Source organism: Spea bombifrons, chromosome 1 (genome assembly GCF_027358695.1).
Source record: "Spea bombifrons isolate aSpeBom1 chromosome 1, aSpeBom1.2.pri, whole genome shotgun sequence".
Lineage (NCBI taxonomy): Eukaryota > Metazoa > Chordata > Amphibia > Anura > Pelobatidae > Spea > Spea bombifrons.
Genome location: NC_071087.1, coordinates 58,596,005 through 58,614,406, shown reverse-complemented (window position 1 = coordinate 58,614,406; position 18,402 = coordinate 58,596,005). Strand labels below are relative to the sequence as shown.

General features: G+C 36.9%; 1 protein-coding gene across 4 annotated transcripts in view; it reads right to left on the bottom strand.

Annotated features, from left to right (window-relative positions):
* Nucleotides 1-18,109, bottom strand: part of PTPN13 (protein tyrosine phosphatase non-receptor type 13) — a 77,309-nt gene extending 59,200 nt beyond the window's left edge. For 3 of the 4 annotated variants that reach the window (XM_053461721.1, XM_053461724.1, XM_053461722.1), the window contains exons 1-2: nucleotides 9,551-9,737; nucleotides 6,782-6,951 (exon numbers count right to left, since the gene is read on the bottom strand). In XM_053461721.1, coding sequence (XP_053317696.1) covers nucleotides 6,782-6,951; nucleotides 9,551-9,695 — 315 coding nt within the window. In that variant the 5' untranslated portion in view covers nucleotides 9,696-9,737. Of the gene's footprint in view, nucleotides 1-6,781; nucleotides 6,952-9,550; nucleotides 9,738-17,997 lie in introns of those variants that run through there. The other variant, XM_053461723.1, reaches the window with a different exon arrangement.
* Between the last annotated feature and the right edge of the window lie 293 nt (nucleotides 18,110-18,402).

Sequence of the window (18,402 nt, the reverse complement as noted above, 5' to 3'; positions counted from 1 at the left end):
GCAAGAGAGTCTCAGTTAAAATACAATACAGTCCCTCTGATTCAGCTCCTTGGTAAGTAATATAGCCATGTAAAATTAAATAGGACTCCCCAAAAATGGGGTACTTTGACACAGGGACAGGCTAAGCAATATATGGCCATATAGTGTGACGGAATCCCAGATATTTATGCTTCAGTTGCTTTTAAATAGTATTTACTGGGTGTGCGCTGATCTCTTGCTTTGTTGTTTGTAGATGTTGGTCATTTCAGCAGAACCCCGGAATCTGAATTTGTATGCTTTTTACGCTGTGCTTCCGTTTCTGTATGTTTTTGTGTGTTATGACAACTTTAAATGGGAATGCGTTTGAGCATTTGATACTGTGCTGTATAAAATAGTCAAGCATTAACAAAAAGGGTTTATTCTATTTTGTTCTAATAAACTTATTTTACCTAAGAGACTACCATTATTGCCAGCCATGTAATATTTTGGATGACTTTCCCTGCCCAAACCCTACACTGAGCTGAGTGTTGATGGTAATGTAATGAAGTCTGTTCCGCCAGAATCAGAGACTGAACTACTGGCAGAATCAGCACTCAGTAAAAACAAACAAAGCTAGAAGAGATACAAATGGCTAATAATGAAACACCATGTAAAAACTAGAACTACTATAAAAGATATAAAAAAATGGAAAAAAACATTGTTTAATGTGATACTAGTAATAATAAAAAAATGTTTGGAGTTTTCTTTTAAAGTCTTTGGCTCTTGCTGGGTGAATAAGGCTAAACTATTCTATTGTTCATTAAGAGGCTTAAAAGGACTGTGTATTTCTCAAATAGATTAGACTAGGATAACTAAGCTACAATACATACTTACCATACTTATATATGAACACATACTTTTTCAAGGCACTTATACATACACAATATATATACCGGTATGTGTGTGTATATATATATATATATATATACACACATACACACACACATATACACACTCACAGCTAAACACTATTTTGTGAAAACTATCATTGATTCCAAAGAGGCAACCTATTTATACCATTTCTGAAACAGAATTGAAATAATACGAAGAAATCTATTTTGCTACAAAACGTATGCACTTTTAAGGGCTAATTTTGACAATAACCACAAGATAAACTTGCTGGGACCTGTGAGTCAACTCTGGGTAGAATCACAAGCCAACTTTATATCTATTCAACACTCAAACTTTTTTTTAATGTTTACCAGTACAGAAGCTTAATAAGATAGGAATATTTTTCTTACAAGATTAAACATGATGTGTAAATCTATACACCAGCAATAATAAAACTAAAATGTTGGTCCTGGTTTAATGTAAACAAGATAATACAATGTTTTCATAAAACTTCTATACCTCATGTGACATCACCAAGCTCTAGGTTTACTACTTGGGAGTCTTTTTCACATTTAAAGAAGCAGAAAGTGGAACTGTGTCCCACGGAAATACCAGAAGTAAGGAAACAACTTAGGTCTCTTCTTCAGACATGATACAAAATGCCACTGCTGAGCAGTGACACAAAGATCATCTGTACAGTCCAGGCTAAGTATATATTCCATATTTTAAAAGATCCCACCTTATAAGAGAAATAAAGTCATTTAGTGAAACTAATCTAAGGAGATTTACAGCAGATACTCTAAGTAATGTTGGAGAGGAAGAATCAAAAGAAAATCTCAACAAAGGGCCAGCTAATTGGCCCTGATGATCTTATCATGAAAAGCAGCAGTGGGGGGAGATTAGATAAAGCAGAGTGTATAGGAAGAACTTCAACAAAGATAAGGATTCCAGATAAAATGAATTTCCAAAGAATAGTTACATCTTTCTGCCACTGCTATGGACAATACAAAGCTTTTTCCTGTATTTAGTCATGTTCCCTACTCATGTCACTGTGGGCCATATTAAGAAAGGGTTTCAAAGTGCATTGTCCACAAAACTAAACATTAATGTCCCTACCACACTATATGAAACATTATGTTTCATTCTGTTTTTATTATTAATTTATCACAGATGCCAACAATCTCAGACCCCCACAACCAGATCCCCATTCCAGCAAACGTCTTACTATGTTACTTACTGGGACTATTGTCTAGTGGAGACTGACATCTAAATTCCACTCTGTGTCCACAGAAACTAAAGTGGAAATGATGTAATCTCACTCCCTTTTCCTCAAACTAGGATGTTTTCACAGGGAATTAGATAAAAATGTGCATCTTGGTGGCTCAATGCTTCCCCTCCTCCGACTACTTTGGCCTTTATGGCAACCTTCAAGATAACATAAGGTCTAAACATGTAGTAACATTAGCTTTCCATTCTTTTTTCTTATTTTCATATTGAATTACTCATCCGATAACCTTTATTGCCCAACAGAAAAGTGTTCCACATCTCACTTCCAACATTGCTTTGGGATGCATATTGATTATACAACAGTGTGTGAGTGATCTGTTTGTGTTAGGTGCTTGTGTTGTTATTATAAACACTATAAAAAAAAAAGACATCTAGCATTGAAATGATAAAGCGCCACATAAAACGTTTCCTTTCATTAGGGAGATTAAATTTAGTTACACAAAAGGCAGTGTGCTTTGAAGTGAAATCAAATTGTACTACATTTACATGGCCTTTAATGTCAAAGTAATGAAACATATCCAATCCAATGCAACAGGAGGTGCAGGACCCAGTTAAATCCTATCTAAGTCCGTCCTTATCCTGAACACGCACTGCCTCTGGCAAGCCACGGCTGGCTGAGCGGGCAAATTTTTGGCAAACTGAATAGGAAAACAATCATGCACCCCCATGATTTCAATGCGAAATCATTTGCCTGACATTGGTGCCAAGCATGTGGAAAAGGTTAAAAAGGAATGGCACTGATATTAATTATGTCAATATTTTAAAAGCTATACTTTTGGAGATCTTGATTATTCACGTTTCAAAATGGTAACTGTTTTGGGGTGTGCAAATGGTTTGCTTAACTTGACAAGATGCTTAAAGTGGATGCTGCTTTCGCCAAATATTCTTATGTGCGATTCAGTATACTAATTTAAAAAACAGTAACGGAGACTCTAATAAATCAATGCCCTTCTTTGGTCTTTTGGCATCAGCACAGGGAATTGATGTATGTTCTAGATCTGCCACTAAACAATGAGGTGAGGAACCATTTGTGGGCTTAACCATACAGTCTTCTGCGAGAATGGACAAGAAGACCTTCCTATACTGCATAGTTAAATCGAAGAGAGTTCCTAAATTTCATCTTACCTATTTAAATATGCATTATATACAGCTAACGCACACCTTCTTTCAGTTAGACCTACTGCCTAATGCACATGAAATGTTTTGTCTGCAATTTATGTGCAAATCCCATCAATCAAGAATAGCAGGTGTGCTTACATACCGTCCAAGTGGCTGCTATATTCCGGACCAAAAGTCATTTCCCTGCTCATGCCATCAGTTACTAAATTCAACATACAAAAAACAAAAACTGTCTGCGCTTCTCACCCTGATAAAGTTGGCAACAAATATATAAACATAATATAAACGAGAGGTTTTGGTTATATGAATTGGCCAAAGCATAATTAAGCTCACCGCCACGTCAAGGCACACTCTCAATAGACCGTTTTTGTTTTTTTGTATACATTGTGCAGCCAATACCCTGTATTTGCTGCATGCTCACACCTGCTTGGTAGGCCTCATTTTACATATTTGTATTATTTGAGCCTGGAACTAGCTTAGTGCACCGACATTTTTCTTTTCCCTGTTTACTAAATTCAACATACTTGACGTTAGTACTATGGAAAGCCATATTATATTGCATATATACTTGGTGATCGGAACGTTAACCAAATAAATACTGAGACACAGTCTTGGCCTTAAAAGCCAACAGAAATAACCAGCTATGAACAGTTATTGTAACTTTGCAGCCGTACCAAAGGTTGGGCTTTATAAAGTGTTATTTAGATTTCAAATGATGCTTAGCATGGTTACAGATTAATCAAAACCAAACACCCTCAAAACCAATCACGCGTAAAGCAAAAATGAGTTTTCTAAAATTTATCATAACTGTACAAAATGTAATCAAGCCACTGGATTTAACCCTCTAGATGGCACATGAATGTGTACTGTGCCTGTGGCACTGAACAGGTTAAATTACTGTTGTATTTGGGTTTTATTTTTGTTTTACAATTATGGCCAAACCCTTCCGTACTACAGAGCATCCAGCTGTTTATCAGGGATCACCTAGCTGGAAAATTAAACAAGGAACAATGTTTTCAAGTGGACTGAAGAGAACAAAAAGATAATATACGTATATTACATACACTGGCAACTAAATATCTAATAGTGAAGCTCATATTTTATATACAGTGATAAGGCGGTTAAGGATTTCTTAAATGTATTAGAATTGGGTAGTTGATCAGAGAAATCAGGTATTGGTACACGGCTGGCGTTACATTCTATAGACACACACTGTTCTGCTGTAGAAAACATTTTACAACACCTAAAAACAGATTGTATACAATATACCGGAATATATTGTTCGATGAGTTTGGTTAGTGTGGACCAAGATACGTTTATGCTTTAAACTGCACCCTAAACAGAGATTCTCACCAAAACATAAAAGTGACACTTTTGTCCACCTTTAATTTTACTGATGTCAAGTTTACGTGCCTGGGAGCTGAGCTGTTACTGGGAGTGGTGATGACGCAACTATGTTGGCTTAGCCGGTTCATATTTTAATAGGGGGGGGCGGCATCTAATAAGACTTTCTATTCTACGTTGTTACGGATGTGTGCATTTGGCAGCATCAATTGCATTAAAATGTGTGAATAGATTATTGCACACCACTTTATATGAAATGTACGCAGGAACTGTGATTTGTTTCACCTATTAAAGAAATGATAAAGCAAACCATATAATACAACTTTGTTAAATGTGCAAGCCTGAACCTATATTATTTAAAAGAAACACGCTATAGTTATATTAGTGATATGTAGAAAGTGGGAGCTCAGTCTACTAGTTTCAGGATGCCTGTGGGGGACCACCAGCTGGTTGTAAAGGTGATCAAGAAACTACATTCCAGAGAGCTATAACAACTGTCGTAGAATTTAACTCTACATTTAATCACTGCCCATATTCTTCATATAGAAAAAAAGAAAATATTGGGGGGGGGAGCACATTTTTGGGCCAATTTGTTAAATGTTGTGCAAACAGGCAGGAACATTTAACACCTTCCCACAAATTCATTAATATGTATTTAAAATTATATAAAAAAAATTTGACAATTATTGCCATCATTCTGGCACTGAATTGGTAGACCTCTAAACAAAACATAATATTAGATGAAGGAGGCAAAAAACACCACATAATTTTGCTAATCATGTTATTGATTAATTAAAAAAAACACATGCTCCCCCACTCCTCGATGCAGAACTTTTTTTTATTATTATTGTTACATTTGTGAGTTTTTAGGTCCTGTCTCAACATTGAGAGTTTTTACATTTACATTTCTAGTTAATGAAACATTATGGATGTCGACGTGCTTGTCAGACCAATGTTTTATTGCATGACCCAGCTCTGCTTCAGCTGGATAGACAACCTAAACAGTTGAATTCATGGCAAGTGATTCATGTCTCGATGTAGCAAAGCATGAAGGGTAACTATGTGCCAACAACTTCTTATGGCAGTGGTCAACATTACTCAGATTTATATTGGGCAGGTCTAGCTCAAATCAGGCGTGATTGTTTACAAAACTCTAATAATCCATTTAAATGGGTTGAGTTTACTCGTAATTTAGTAATTACTTTTTCACAACTGAAGACTGCAAACAAATGAAACAAGCACCACATTTGTCATTTGTTCTTCCAAACGCCTCCTATATATTATTAATACAACCCAAAAATTTCTTTGTACAAAATCAACCAGAAAAATATGCAAAAATAGCTTTTTTACACAGTTATAGTTTTTGTTTTGTTCTGTCTAGTTAACTAATTTAAAACACTAGCGGGAGAAAGGTTAGCCTTTTTTCTCACTTTTTAATCATTAAAAAAATAATAAACTAGTTTGCAACTATTTTAGCAATCTCCTATGACTTTATAAATACAATAAGAACTAAAAAAAATAAAGCATATTTGTATTTTTATATTGCTGCATGATGTAGCTAAAACTAAGCATTTTTAGTTTCACATGTGATATGTAACGAAAACAGAAGCAATACCTATGTTTCCTGTTCTATAAAACCAATAACAAAGCATTACTAACGAGTGCTTAGGGGAGAAAAAGAGTAAGTGTTGGGTTCACATTTGTCTGGAGAGATCACTAGCAGTAACATGACAAAACATCTCCACTGACATCTGAATGACAATAAAATAGAAAGACTGCAAAGCCATCACATCCAGAAATCCCAAGCTATAATCCGCTGGAGCCATGTGCCCTTAAGGGAAGCTACTCATTGGAAGAAAAAGCATCTTTTGTCTCATTGCCTTTTATTTTTAAATGCGATAAACCCGTAATAGATGGATCTTGTTTGAATTCTTAGAAATTTAAGACGAGGACAACAAAATGTCAGTTAATTGGGTACTGCACAAACCATGGCAACAGAGATCGCTCCTTGAAAAAAATACCATGTGACACAGCTAATCAGAAAATGCAGCTATTTAACCATTTCAATGATACGCAAAATACAAACAAAAAATAACAACTTTCCAGTATATTATTAGACAACAGAGCCTGTAGTGACCTATGTGGTTCACAGCCCTGCAGAACAAAATAAGTGTAAGGATACCTTTTCAATGTCTGCAAGTGAGGAAAGTGACTTGGCTTGAAGCACCTCAGGAGCAGTAAAGGCACGCAGGTCCTGATTGGAAACATTTTCATCTGTAAATGACACACTCCCAGACGGCAGTAACAGAAGTGACCATGGAGAGATGATAAATCCAAGAGCCGTAGGATCAGCTGCACACAAAAAAAAGGAATTATTGTCATGAGACTTAACTACCCCTTCTAGCCAGTAAGGAGCAATAAGGAGCATATTTATGTAATGTAACCCACTATTAAAAGGTTAATAACCACAAATCACTGATATATTCTGTATCTTTGTGCATAAAGGAATACTATATGCAATGAACATAAATCTAAACAATGGGGATATTGAACTATGGTCTGGGTGTGTGTGGATTTAAAAAGTCATATAATTAAACCTCCATCTCCTAAGGTTTACTTGCTTTGCAACATTTTTGTTGGCGGATTTCTCCAGGTTTCACATGAGGTACCTGATAGCTTAAGGCTGGTCTTAACACTATACACATTTCTTAATATCCCTTTAGCAGCATCTAAATTACACCAGGAATAATAAAACAAGTCATAAATGGTTCCGGGAAGGATTCAAGTCTGGTTTGGTCTCAAATGTAAGAGTTCCCCCTGAAAGCATTGGATGTTTGTACAAAGAGTGACTAAGTCGTTTCTTGCCGCAGACAATGACAAAACTCAATTTTAGAGATGTGGCCTAAAATAGTTTTCTATTTTACTTGTCTACTTGCGTCAATGCTTTAAGAGCACCATGGAAGGCTGTGGAGGCTTTTATAGGTTTTGCTTACATAAAAAAATGCATTTCGAAATCCTTTCAACATTTTGTGAAGTTATGAAATTAAGGGAAAATGATAGAAAACAAAAACTAAACCTACAGAGTCATGGTTTCTCTGCAACATCAAATCTAAGTAGTTTAATTACCAATCATTAAATGTAGAATGCTTGGTCTCCAGAGGTTCATACCTCATACCAACTACTCATACGAACAAGTAATCATTGTAATTTATAAAAACAACTATTTTAATGATAGCTTTGATATAAATCAGGAAAAACTTGTTGTATAAATCTCATTATATCGCTGCAAGAGAGATAATTAAGTATCAAAGCATGACACACATAAGTAGATAGCCAAGCCCGTGTTCTTCCAGGGAGCAATAGAGCACAATAGTGATATAGGGGATATGAACTGAAAAAAATGAACTAAAAAATGTATTTCAACAAGTATACTTCTATAAAATCTAGACATAGGAAGCTGAAATAGCAATTTTGCTAAATAACAAGAAAAGCTTTCCATTGTTGTTATGTTGTGCTTTCCATTGTTTCTGATTGGCACAGCATGGAGTGTTCGGCTTTAAATCTGTACAGAGGCTAGGTTACCCGGTACATACTTTATAGAAGTAGCTGAACTTTAGGATTAGGTAACGTTATCTTCCTCCAGTTAATCTATTTACTACACAGCCAATTACACATATGTACAGGCAGAACAAAAACATTTAGCATATTATAAATTACTTGACAACACCGCTTTTCACTTTGCTGAACAAGTAAGGTTACTATGTGTAGCTAAGGAGGTGCGTTTGTGTTTACATAGTACATGCTGAAACATGCCACCCATAGCCAATACACCCTCAACAAAATACTTATTGCATTTAATTAAGGAGGAATTATGACATCGTTTGGGCTTGGCCTCTGAGCAATTCTTACCTCCCCATTTGAAGCTTTACATAAATTGTGTCATCATAAACATGCTGTAATATCTACTGTACAAGTACTGGTTACATATAAGCAGCTGAGTGTGTTTTCTTAAAATAGTTTTAGACAGAAACATAGAATTTGATGACAGATAAGAGTCATAAGGCCCATCTAGTCTGCCAATTTTTAACCAATGTTTAGACTAATATTTTAAGCCGTCCTTAGTCTTGTCTTAGATTCGGGATAGCTTTACGCCTATTCCATGCACACCTAAATATAGAGTCTGTTCCATTTATTCATCACCCTCTCGGTAAAGTAAAACTTCCTAACATTACATCTAACTCCCTGGACTCTCTAGGTTAGACTATGACCCCTTGTTCTAACATTTCTCCTCCTGTTCGTATCACATCTCCTCTTTCTTCTGAGCGACACATATTTATGCTTCTTTATTCTCTAACCTTTGTATGATTTATTATTTTGTTTTTCTATTTACAAGATTTTTTTCTGTCTGTATTTAAAAAAAAAATTGTATTTTATGGGTTTTTCTTCTTAAATTGAAGTGATTGTTTCCTTTTAATTCCCAAGCACATTAGGACATGTCTATTCTTAAATCTACACTTTACAAGAAAATGATATTCCACAAATGAATGTTTGGTGGGAAGACTGGTGTTAAGCACAACAGGAAGAAGCGTGATGACAACAGGACGATGGAAAAATCAATTATGATGATTAAATCTAGAGAATTATCCTGCTGAAGCAGGTTAGGCATGATACAAAGGCACGCTATAGGGGTACACAAATACAAATATATATGGTATAGTAACAATTAAGGTCCAGCTCCACCTGCTGTGCTGAAAAACATGGTAAAAATAGGAACCCAGTATTGTTGGATGCCCACAACTTCCTCAGAAATCATTGTTAAGTCATGTAAAACATTGTCTCATTAATACTGAATGTATTTAAAGTTCCTTTTTTTCTGACATAAATGTACCGTACATTGTTTTTCATGTACAACAACAAAACCAAACCAGACAAATAAAATGTGTGTCACTACCTTTCCGCAACAGCTCCTGGAGACTTTCTGCACTTTGGTTCAGCACAGCCCATAATTCTTCCTCCTGTAAAGGTCCACCTCGAACCTCTAAGGCTTCTGCCAATGACACCTGCATATTATCTGGAGAACAAGATTCCAAGAACATGTATTAATAAGCCATTCAAATAACCTTTTCTGAAATACACCAATAGGATTAAAAGCAAAGCGCATATATTGAATGATTAGTATTTTTAATAATGTTCTTAAATGTAGGTACAATACTTAGCCCAATTGTATCCAACTTTCTATGCTATGATGCTTGGTCACATTCAATCCATTATATATATATATATATATATATATATATATATATATATATATATATATATATATATATATATATATATATATATACACACACACACACACACACACACAAACATTCATATATATTTTCATAGTTAATGATGGTCACATGTATAAACATCATACAATGCAGCTAACTATTGTAACTATTGCAGTTAAGCAGACCATTACTGATTTTAGGTACCATCCCACTAAGCTGCTTTACAGTCTCACATTTGTGAGCAGTGAGGGTCATGGGATCTATAGATGCACCTAAAAATGGACTACATAATAAACTAAAACACATATTTTCCAAAAGATCCATTAAAGTGTACCTGACATCATCAGATTTAATTTCACATTTTACCTATAACAACTTGGTAGCCATTTTACTAGCAAATGTATAAGTGAAGTGGAGCTTATTCCTTGCTGTCATAGGTAACCTGCATAGTGAAGAGTACAAATATGGCCGACATGTGGACTATGAGCATGAATGCGCATGTCCACACACTCCCTGCAGAGGCACAGCATGCTATGCACAAGTGCATACACAGCACTGTGTAACATTAAGAAGAGAACTATGGACGCATATACATGCAGCTCACTCAATTGCTTACCTAGTACCTTGTTTTATATATAATTCAGCAACATCCCCACACACAATTCTCTCAGACAGGCCCACCAAAGCACAATCCAACACTATCTAGTAGCCCCACCCTACCACACACACACACACACACACACACACACACAACACTCATCTGGCAAACACAACACTGTCTCCTGAGAACAACACTTTGCAGCAGCCACTTCCCTGTCCTGCACACAACACCTGGCAGAGCCTTGGCCGCAAGGGGAAAGGCATAGAACGAAGATAGAATCATAGTGCACGTTCTTTTAAGCCCTGCCCAGCATAACCAAAACTTTTCACGATAACAAGGCCTTCATATGTACAGATACACACACACACACACACATATACACACAAACATACAGTGGATATAAAAAGTCTACAGATTTAATTTTGTTTTGCAAGTGAATTGTTCATGTTATAGGTCACATTAACGGTGGAAAAAGACATGATTTATCTCTGTCTCATTCTTTAACATCACAAGAACCTGGCATTTTAACAGGGGTGTGTAGACTTTATATATCCACTGTATGTGTCATATCTACCTGCTGTGAACAGTTTCATTTCAATGTTGTCATATCTCAAACATACCATTTTCTTTTTTTTTTGCCAAAGAGCTTCGATGTGACATTATGTGGGTCAACCCTTGCACAAGTACTACTGACTAAACAATCAATATAATATATACCTTCTATATATTATGATTTGTATTTGTGTGAGATGCTCTGATTTGTGTAAAAAGTCCCATGTATAATAGACACCAAATTCTACACAATATCAGAAAATAAAGCACATAGAAATGAATTAAAAAAAATCAAAAAAAAGTTTGGATAATTTTTTATAGGCAGGACTAAAACAAGTGAAGCAGTAGCATGAGGAAGAAAGGCTTTAATTGTATTTGTTCTGGAACTGCTGATAACATGCTACTTGCTTTCTGTGTCTCAGCAGATAACATTTTTGGTTACCAGTTAACAGTCTTTGCTACATGTTCTAAATCACTGTATGGGCAGTGGATCACACAGTTTCAGGCTGTCATCAGACATATCTTATCAACCACATCAGCCTATAAAGCTCAGCTGCTGTGTGTCTAGATATTATACATCAGATACAGGAAAGAACTGTATTATACTGACATAAATAAAGCAGGAGTTAAAGAGAACAGTCACTACCAAATCTTTTAACACAGCTAACAGCAATGTATTAACCATCCCCACTGCCGTAGACCCAACCTAAGGCGTCAACGTCCAGCGGACCTCTCCACAGTCGGCGTCTTTACTGCATTAAAAGGTGTGTGTCATGACTTTAAGACACAGGGCGCCTGTATAGGACTTTATATGATGGCACTCTGTGTCATAAAGGCATGGGGCCTTCTAAGGCTCTGTGCTAGCTCTCTTTGGGAGATCACAGGTTTAGCCTAGGCCAGGATTAAGATTAAGCCTTTCTTTCCCAAGTCCCCGGTTTCTTCTTTCTCTGGGCAGGGAAGCAGTATTTGACCATGCATACTGCCTGCACACTTCCCTCCCACACCCCACCCACTATAGGCTGTTCCGGGCTAGACTTCGCAAATCCACCTCACCCCGACAAGGGGGAACTGTAGGTAGTCTACCCTAGGAAGTTCCCAGCTATGCAAATTAGGTGGGTTCTTAAAATGTATCTATTAATTGCTGAGATCCTAAACGATGAGGCGATTTGCAAGAGTGTTAACACTGTGTATTCCCCTGAGATGTTAATTCATGGACTAGAAATAGAAACAGAGCAGGCAGCTGCCAACACGTAAAGAATACCCATGAGATAAATGTGAACGTCTAAATAACGCTTTCCTAATGAGCATCTAATGACAGGCACTCCCTCTGTGTGGCATACCCTCCAAGCCGACTATCATGGACAGATGTATTACATCTGGTTCCTGACCAAAGTTTCAGCTTTCCCATTTATTTTTTTGTTAATGGGTAAACTAAATTGATTTAATTGGTTAGGGTACAAAAGTGGACTGCAGCATAATACGTTACTGGTGGTAATGATCAACCCTGTATTAACTGAAGGAAGTCCAACTAGCACCTCCTGTTAATAAGGTTGTGAGGGCCACTAGATTGTTATAGGACTTGGTTATACGGTGTCTCAATTTAACAATCGTATGATTAATTAGCTATTTACTAAGAGGCAATGGGGTTTATTCACAAATAAGTCAGTTGAGTTATTCAGGTAGATGAAAATAATTATTTTGCTGCATTTACTATGCATTCTGAAGAGTTTTTCAAGGATAGGTTAGTTAATACAATGAATATTTTCATGTAGCCAAAACCCTCAAACAAGCACTTCTGACAGCTGCAGATCAGACCTGCACAATGCTCTGGAGGAATTTTAGACCATTCTTTTTTACAAAACTGCTTAAGCTCAGCCATATTTCTAGGATGTCTGGTATGAATGCTTCTTTAATGTGTCGAAAAAGGTGGATCTAAACAATATTAGGCAGGTGATCATGATTTTATGGTTGATCAATGTATACACACACTATAAAGGACAAAGGTATTGGGACACGTGACCATTACACCAACAGGGACTTTTATGACTTTCTGGGAAGGCTTTCTACAAGAATTTGGAGTGTTACTGAGGGGATTTTAGCTAATTCACCCAGTAGAGCATTTGTGAGGTTAGGAACTGATGTTAGACGAGAAGGCCTGGCTCTCAATCAGTGTTCCAGTTCATCCCACAGGTGTTCGAAGGGGTTGAGGTCAGGGTTCTGTGCGGGCCAGTCAAGTTCTTCCACACCAATCTCATCAAACCATATCTATATGGACCCTTGTTCTGTGCACAGTAGTGCTGGAATATTATATATATTAATATGCATAGATTGTTTAAAGGGCTGCTGTGACACTGTGTTCCTTCAACATACCAGAACATGCAACTGTTTTGTCTAAGTCCGGGGGCTCTAAACCTATGGCATATGCCACCCCTGGGGAGGTTTGGGCCGACTCTAGGGGAGGTGTGAGTAGCCTCTCAACTATGTTTTTTTAAGCAAAATCACACTACCTAAACTTTGGACCGTTCAAACATGGAAGAACTGGTCATAAGATTTGATGTGACACCAAAAAGGTTAAAAACCACTGATCTAAGTAGAACAGCACCCTTTAGGGTCTGTTATTTTGATTCTTTATATAACACGAAATCTTAAGGAAAACTAAGAGGTCATTAAAATATGATTTAAATAGTTCGTAGAAAGATTTCAAAGACTTTTCAGGAATATATTTTTCAATTTGCACTCATAGGAGTACATAAAGAGCACATTAAGAAACAGTCTTAAGTCTGCTGCTTTGAAATCAGCATGAGTTGTGTATTTTTCCTTTTTCTTTAACAACGGCATGTAGACTTGTGTTATTTATATTTGAAAATATAATAAAGATTACATTTAAAGAAAAAAAAGCGGGACACCTTTGCTCAAATTGTTGAACAGGCTATCCTATGGACGAGTCATGTTGTTTTGGTGTTCCTCCTTATGAGTAATAACTTGTTCGACATTACACAATGAAGGGCCAGACTAAGTGCGAGTCCTACGTAAGCTGATCTGGCTTTCCCCTACAGGAGGAGTGACCATGCTCATCCTTCAGCTTCCCTTAGATCTGTGGGTGCAGCCTGTATTATGGTTTTATGCTTTCAAGATGGCAGCAGGTGTTCAGGTCAGCAGAAGATGGTTCCATTATACTTGTATAAAGAAAACATTGTATTTTACAGTTCTCATCATGGCCTGGAGACACTCCAGCTCTCTATTGTCTACTTTGATATTTTTCCCCCAGATGTACATACAAGAGATTCCAGTTGCTCTAAATTATGTTTTAAATTAGTGCCTCGCCCTAAGGTATTTGTCAGCACAGTTGTAAACTCCAGAACTAGGGGCTCCTGTGCAGGGTTTTGAAAGAAAGCATTAAGAGTTCAGGAAAGATTCTACATCATCCTCCTTGCACTTTCAATAAGGATTCTTTACCCAGGATTGTGGGAAAGCAAACCAATACAGTAGGATGGCCTGGCGGTATTGTCAGAAGCACAAGGGTCAATGGCTCTTACAATGCTACTGTTGAATTTGAAATGGCTGAACATCTTCCAATGTTTGAATAAATAATCTCAATCCTAAATATCTGGCAACTGCACTTCTAAAAGCAAAGGTCAAATGTATACCTAGAAAAGGAAATTAGAAAATCGCTGCATGACATGACCACCAGGGCAGATCTGTGCCATTCAGATTAAAGTATCATTTGCATGTAGTGTATCAATAGCTTGATTTGTGTTTTTTAAGCATAGAAAGATAGCAAAATGTTACAGGCACTCCCCACATGCCTTTGTCATTAGCCATTTGTCCTGTGCTGTGCTAGATGCACATGGCCACACAAGAGTACATTGCGCGGCTACATGTACATCATATGTGCCAGGTCCGATTTTAATCCCAGATTCGTCCCTAGCTATATATTTGTTTTGTATTTCTGCAATATGCTAATATGCATTTATAAAAGTTTCTTTGTAAACTCCATGCTAATGGTACGGAATCAAAACCAATGACTCCCCTGCAAGAAAATACAAGACCAGCCCTGTATTAAACATTTTAAATCTGACTGTAACTCACCCACAACTCACTTTACTTAATTACTTTTATTGATGACCTAGTAGTTATAATTAGATGTTCTCCGCGGCAATTAAAACTGTAGGTTAATGAAGATCAAATGCAAAACATGGAATAGATGAAAGCATCCTTATACCATCGTCCAATGGCATGGCCTATATATTATGGATATTTAGATAACACATTTAGATGAATCATCTATGGATTGATTTTGCTTTTGTTACACTTTGTGGATGTAGTATAACCTCAGATGTCTGTCCTCCTGTTTATATGAACTTAAGAGCCATATTTCTTATTTGTTTCACGATCACGTTTGAAACAGCAACAAAATATGTTTAAATTAAATGTGAATCTGTATTCATGGCTGGCTGGGAATCACACAGCACATTCTCAACATTCTGAAAGCGATCAATAATTCAACTTGATAAATAAGTGAACACCGTGTGTGAAGTACCACTGCATATCAAGCTCAGAGCAAGAACCCTAGCATTTAGTCGAACAATTCCCTCTTTGTCATTGCAGGGTTTGTTGGGGCAGCAGGAAAAGTGAGACTATAGCAGGAGATCAAAGGGATGGTATGGAAGCAGCTAGCAGTTTAAGCTTATGGTCTCTGGAACGAGGCCAGAAACAACAGCATATGTAAACGTGTGGCTAGCAAGTGTCTAAGGAAATACCATACGTTTCACATTACGCATAGGCAAAGAAAATAAAAAAAGGGTCAAATTCAAGAGCAACTTAAAAATGCATACCGCTTGCCTGATGGATGGTTCGCTAGACCACAATTAAGGAAAGACTAAAACAAACGCAATCAAATTACATGAACTTCTCAAAACATTGACATGTGGATAGTGCAAACTGTTAAACCATGTTATCCCGAGAAAAATTGCACAGTATTAGTTTTATTGTTTAAGACAGATATTTGCCAGCCTTGATCACTACATAAACCCACAGATTAAATCGGTGTTTCTCAACCATTTGCCAACCAAGTATGCCAAGGGCTTGATTTCTGCACTCAAATACCCCGCCAAAACATTTCTTTAGTATATCCCCTAACAATATCAATCACAACCAAAATAGGTTTCGGGGAGCACCCCGGGCCAATCAGAAGTTTCACACTGGTCTAAAGCAATGTCCTCATCATCCCAAGCTCTTACTCCATCCTACCCTGCTGGCTCAGAACATAAAGCAGATGTTGTAGGCACTTGGAATCCAGCGGTGTTGAAACCTGGTAGCCACAGTGGAGAAGATGGGACACTCCTAGCAAAATTCAACCTGACACTGAACATGAATGACCCAACCCTATTAGCTAGTTCAACACACCCATACTTTAAGAGGCTCATCATCTATCTAATGTTTTCCTCTCACTTTCTTCGCTAATGTAGAAAGGCTGCTGTTCCCCACAGATACAGGAAAGGGCCAAATTTTCTCTTCTCAGATTTCCCTTTTTTTTTTTAGATACAATTTCGGGAATTAAAAAGAACATTGAGGTTTGGTGTTTTTCTTTTTTTCGTTCTCTATACCATTTATTCCTATAAGCCGAAAGGTTAACACAATCAGTGCACTATGCTTTGCAATGTATGGTGTCAATATTAGGGCACTGCATAAACTTATTCAAATTGAAAACTTTGCAAATTTGTACATATTTAATAATCTTATACAAAAACACATATTAAACAAGACCTTGAGAAATATGGTCTAAATATCACTTGATAAAAGTTTCTTAAATATTTTTATAGCAGATTGGGATGTAATAGGGAATGGAACATTAAACCACAATTTCCCAAGAACCGCACAAAAATGCATTGGTTCTGACCATGGCGGTGTAATTCAAGATAATAATTGCAGTAAGCATGCTCCCACATTCACCATTTTCCTGGGCTAGCTGTATGAATTCCTTGTGGTTAAAAGTCTGCTCCAGAAAAAAAAAAATCAGAATAAGAGAAAAAGAGCCAATATTTACATAATTTTTTCTGAACATAAACCAATTTTCCATCTTAAAGGATATCTGCCACTTTTTAAAATCTTTATTCCAAATGTCATTGTTTAATATACTCCCCAAAACTATAATTTTAGTTTTTAACGCATGTTGGAGTCCTTCTGCATGTAAATTGGAGAATGCATTTTTTTTTGTTATTGGTGTTAGAAAATCAGACTTCTGTGATATCAATGAAAGACCTTGCTATGAACTCTTTATCCATCTGATGGAAAACCGTAACACCAATTAAAGAGAATGCATCTGATAGCAGAGGGGTCCCTTTACATTTACACGGTGTCCCTTTTGCCAATGCAGGAACCCACCATATGCATTAGCCCATTCCCCTGCCCGAGATGTGTTTAACCAAAACACACCTTCATGCACGTGATATACTTTCCTCTAGTTGTGTTGGCTTAGCAAATGCTGAGAGTGGGACTGTTCAGGTCTGTTGCTTCAAGAAGCCAATCAGTGGTAAGAATCATTGCACCACGGAAAGAAGGGCAACTACAGGTTTGCAGTTTCTACATAAGTTAAGTATCTTTTCTCCCCATTTTACACTTAAAAAGTACTTTCGTACGCATTGTTTCTTTAGGGGGCTCACTGGGACACTATTATCCCTTTAAAACATGAACCTCTTTTTCTGGAGCTGCAATGCTCTTCTCCGCTAACCGATTTAAAGATTAAAAGAGATTAAAGATTTAAAGGAGCTGCCAGGAAACTAAACAAATAGGTACAGTCGGAATCTTGTTCGTAAAGGTCCATTGTTAGGTTATTCGACCCATTTTATGGAAGCGTTATTGAGGTAACAATAACCTTAAAACTTCCAAGTATGTCCACATCATTACACCTATAAGTGCGTAGGTACATAAACAGCAATAGTTTGATGTACTAAACACCCGAGAACATACCTTGTATTTTTTTCAGCCAACTTCAACAGGTAAAAAGCTGTTTCTTCACCTCTTGTGTAGAATGACACCTTGTCTAAAGATGCCTATCTTGGCCATGCAGAGTCAGGTGGGGGGGAAAATGCCTAAAACATCAAAAAGAAGGCGCATTAGGCATGGAAATATTTATTTTCCATCAGTTGTTTCTGCATTCTGCATTCTGCATTAGGCTTCCCTATGGCAACAAGACATACATTGTAATACTCATATGGTGGACACTTATTTTCTGTGTCACAATTTGAAGTCAGGCTGGTTTATTTAATTCTACATTTCGTTGTTTTCCTCATTTTGGATGAGTGACTCTGTTCTCATCCTTTGGAGGGTGACCGTAGTATTAGTGTAATTATTTACCTACATTAAATGAGCATT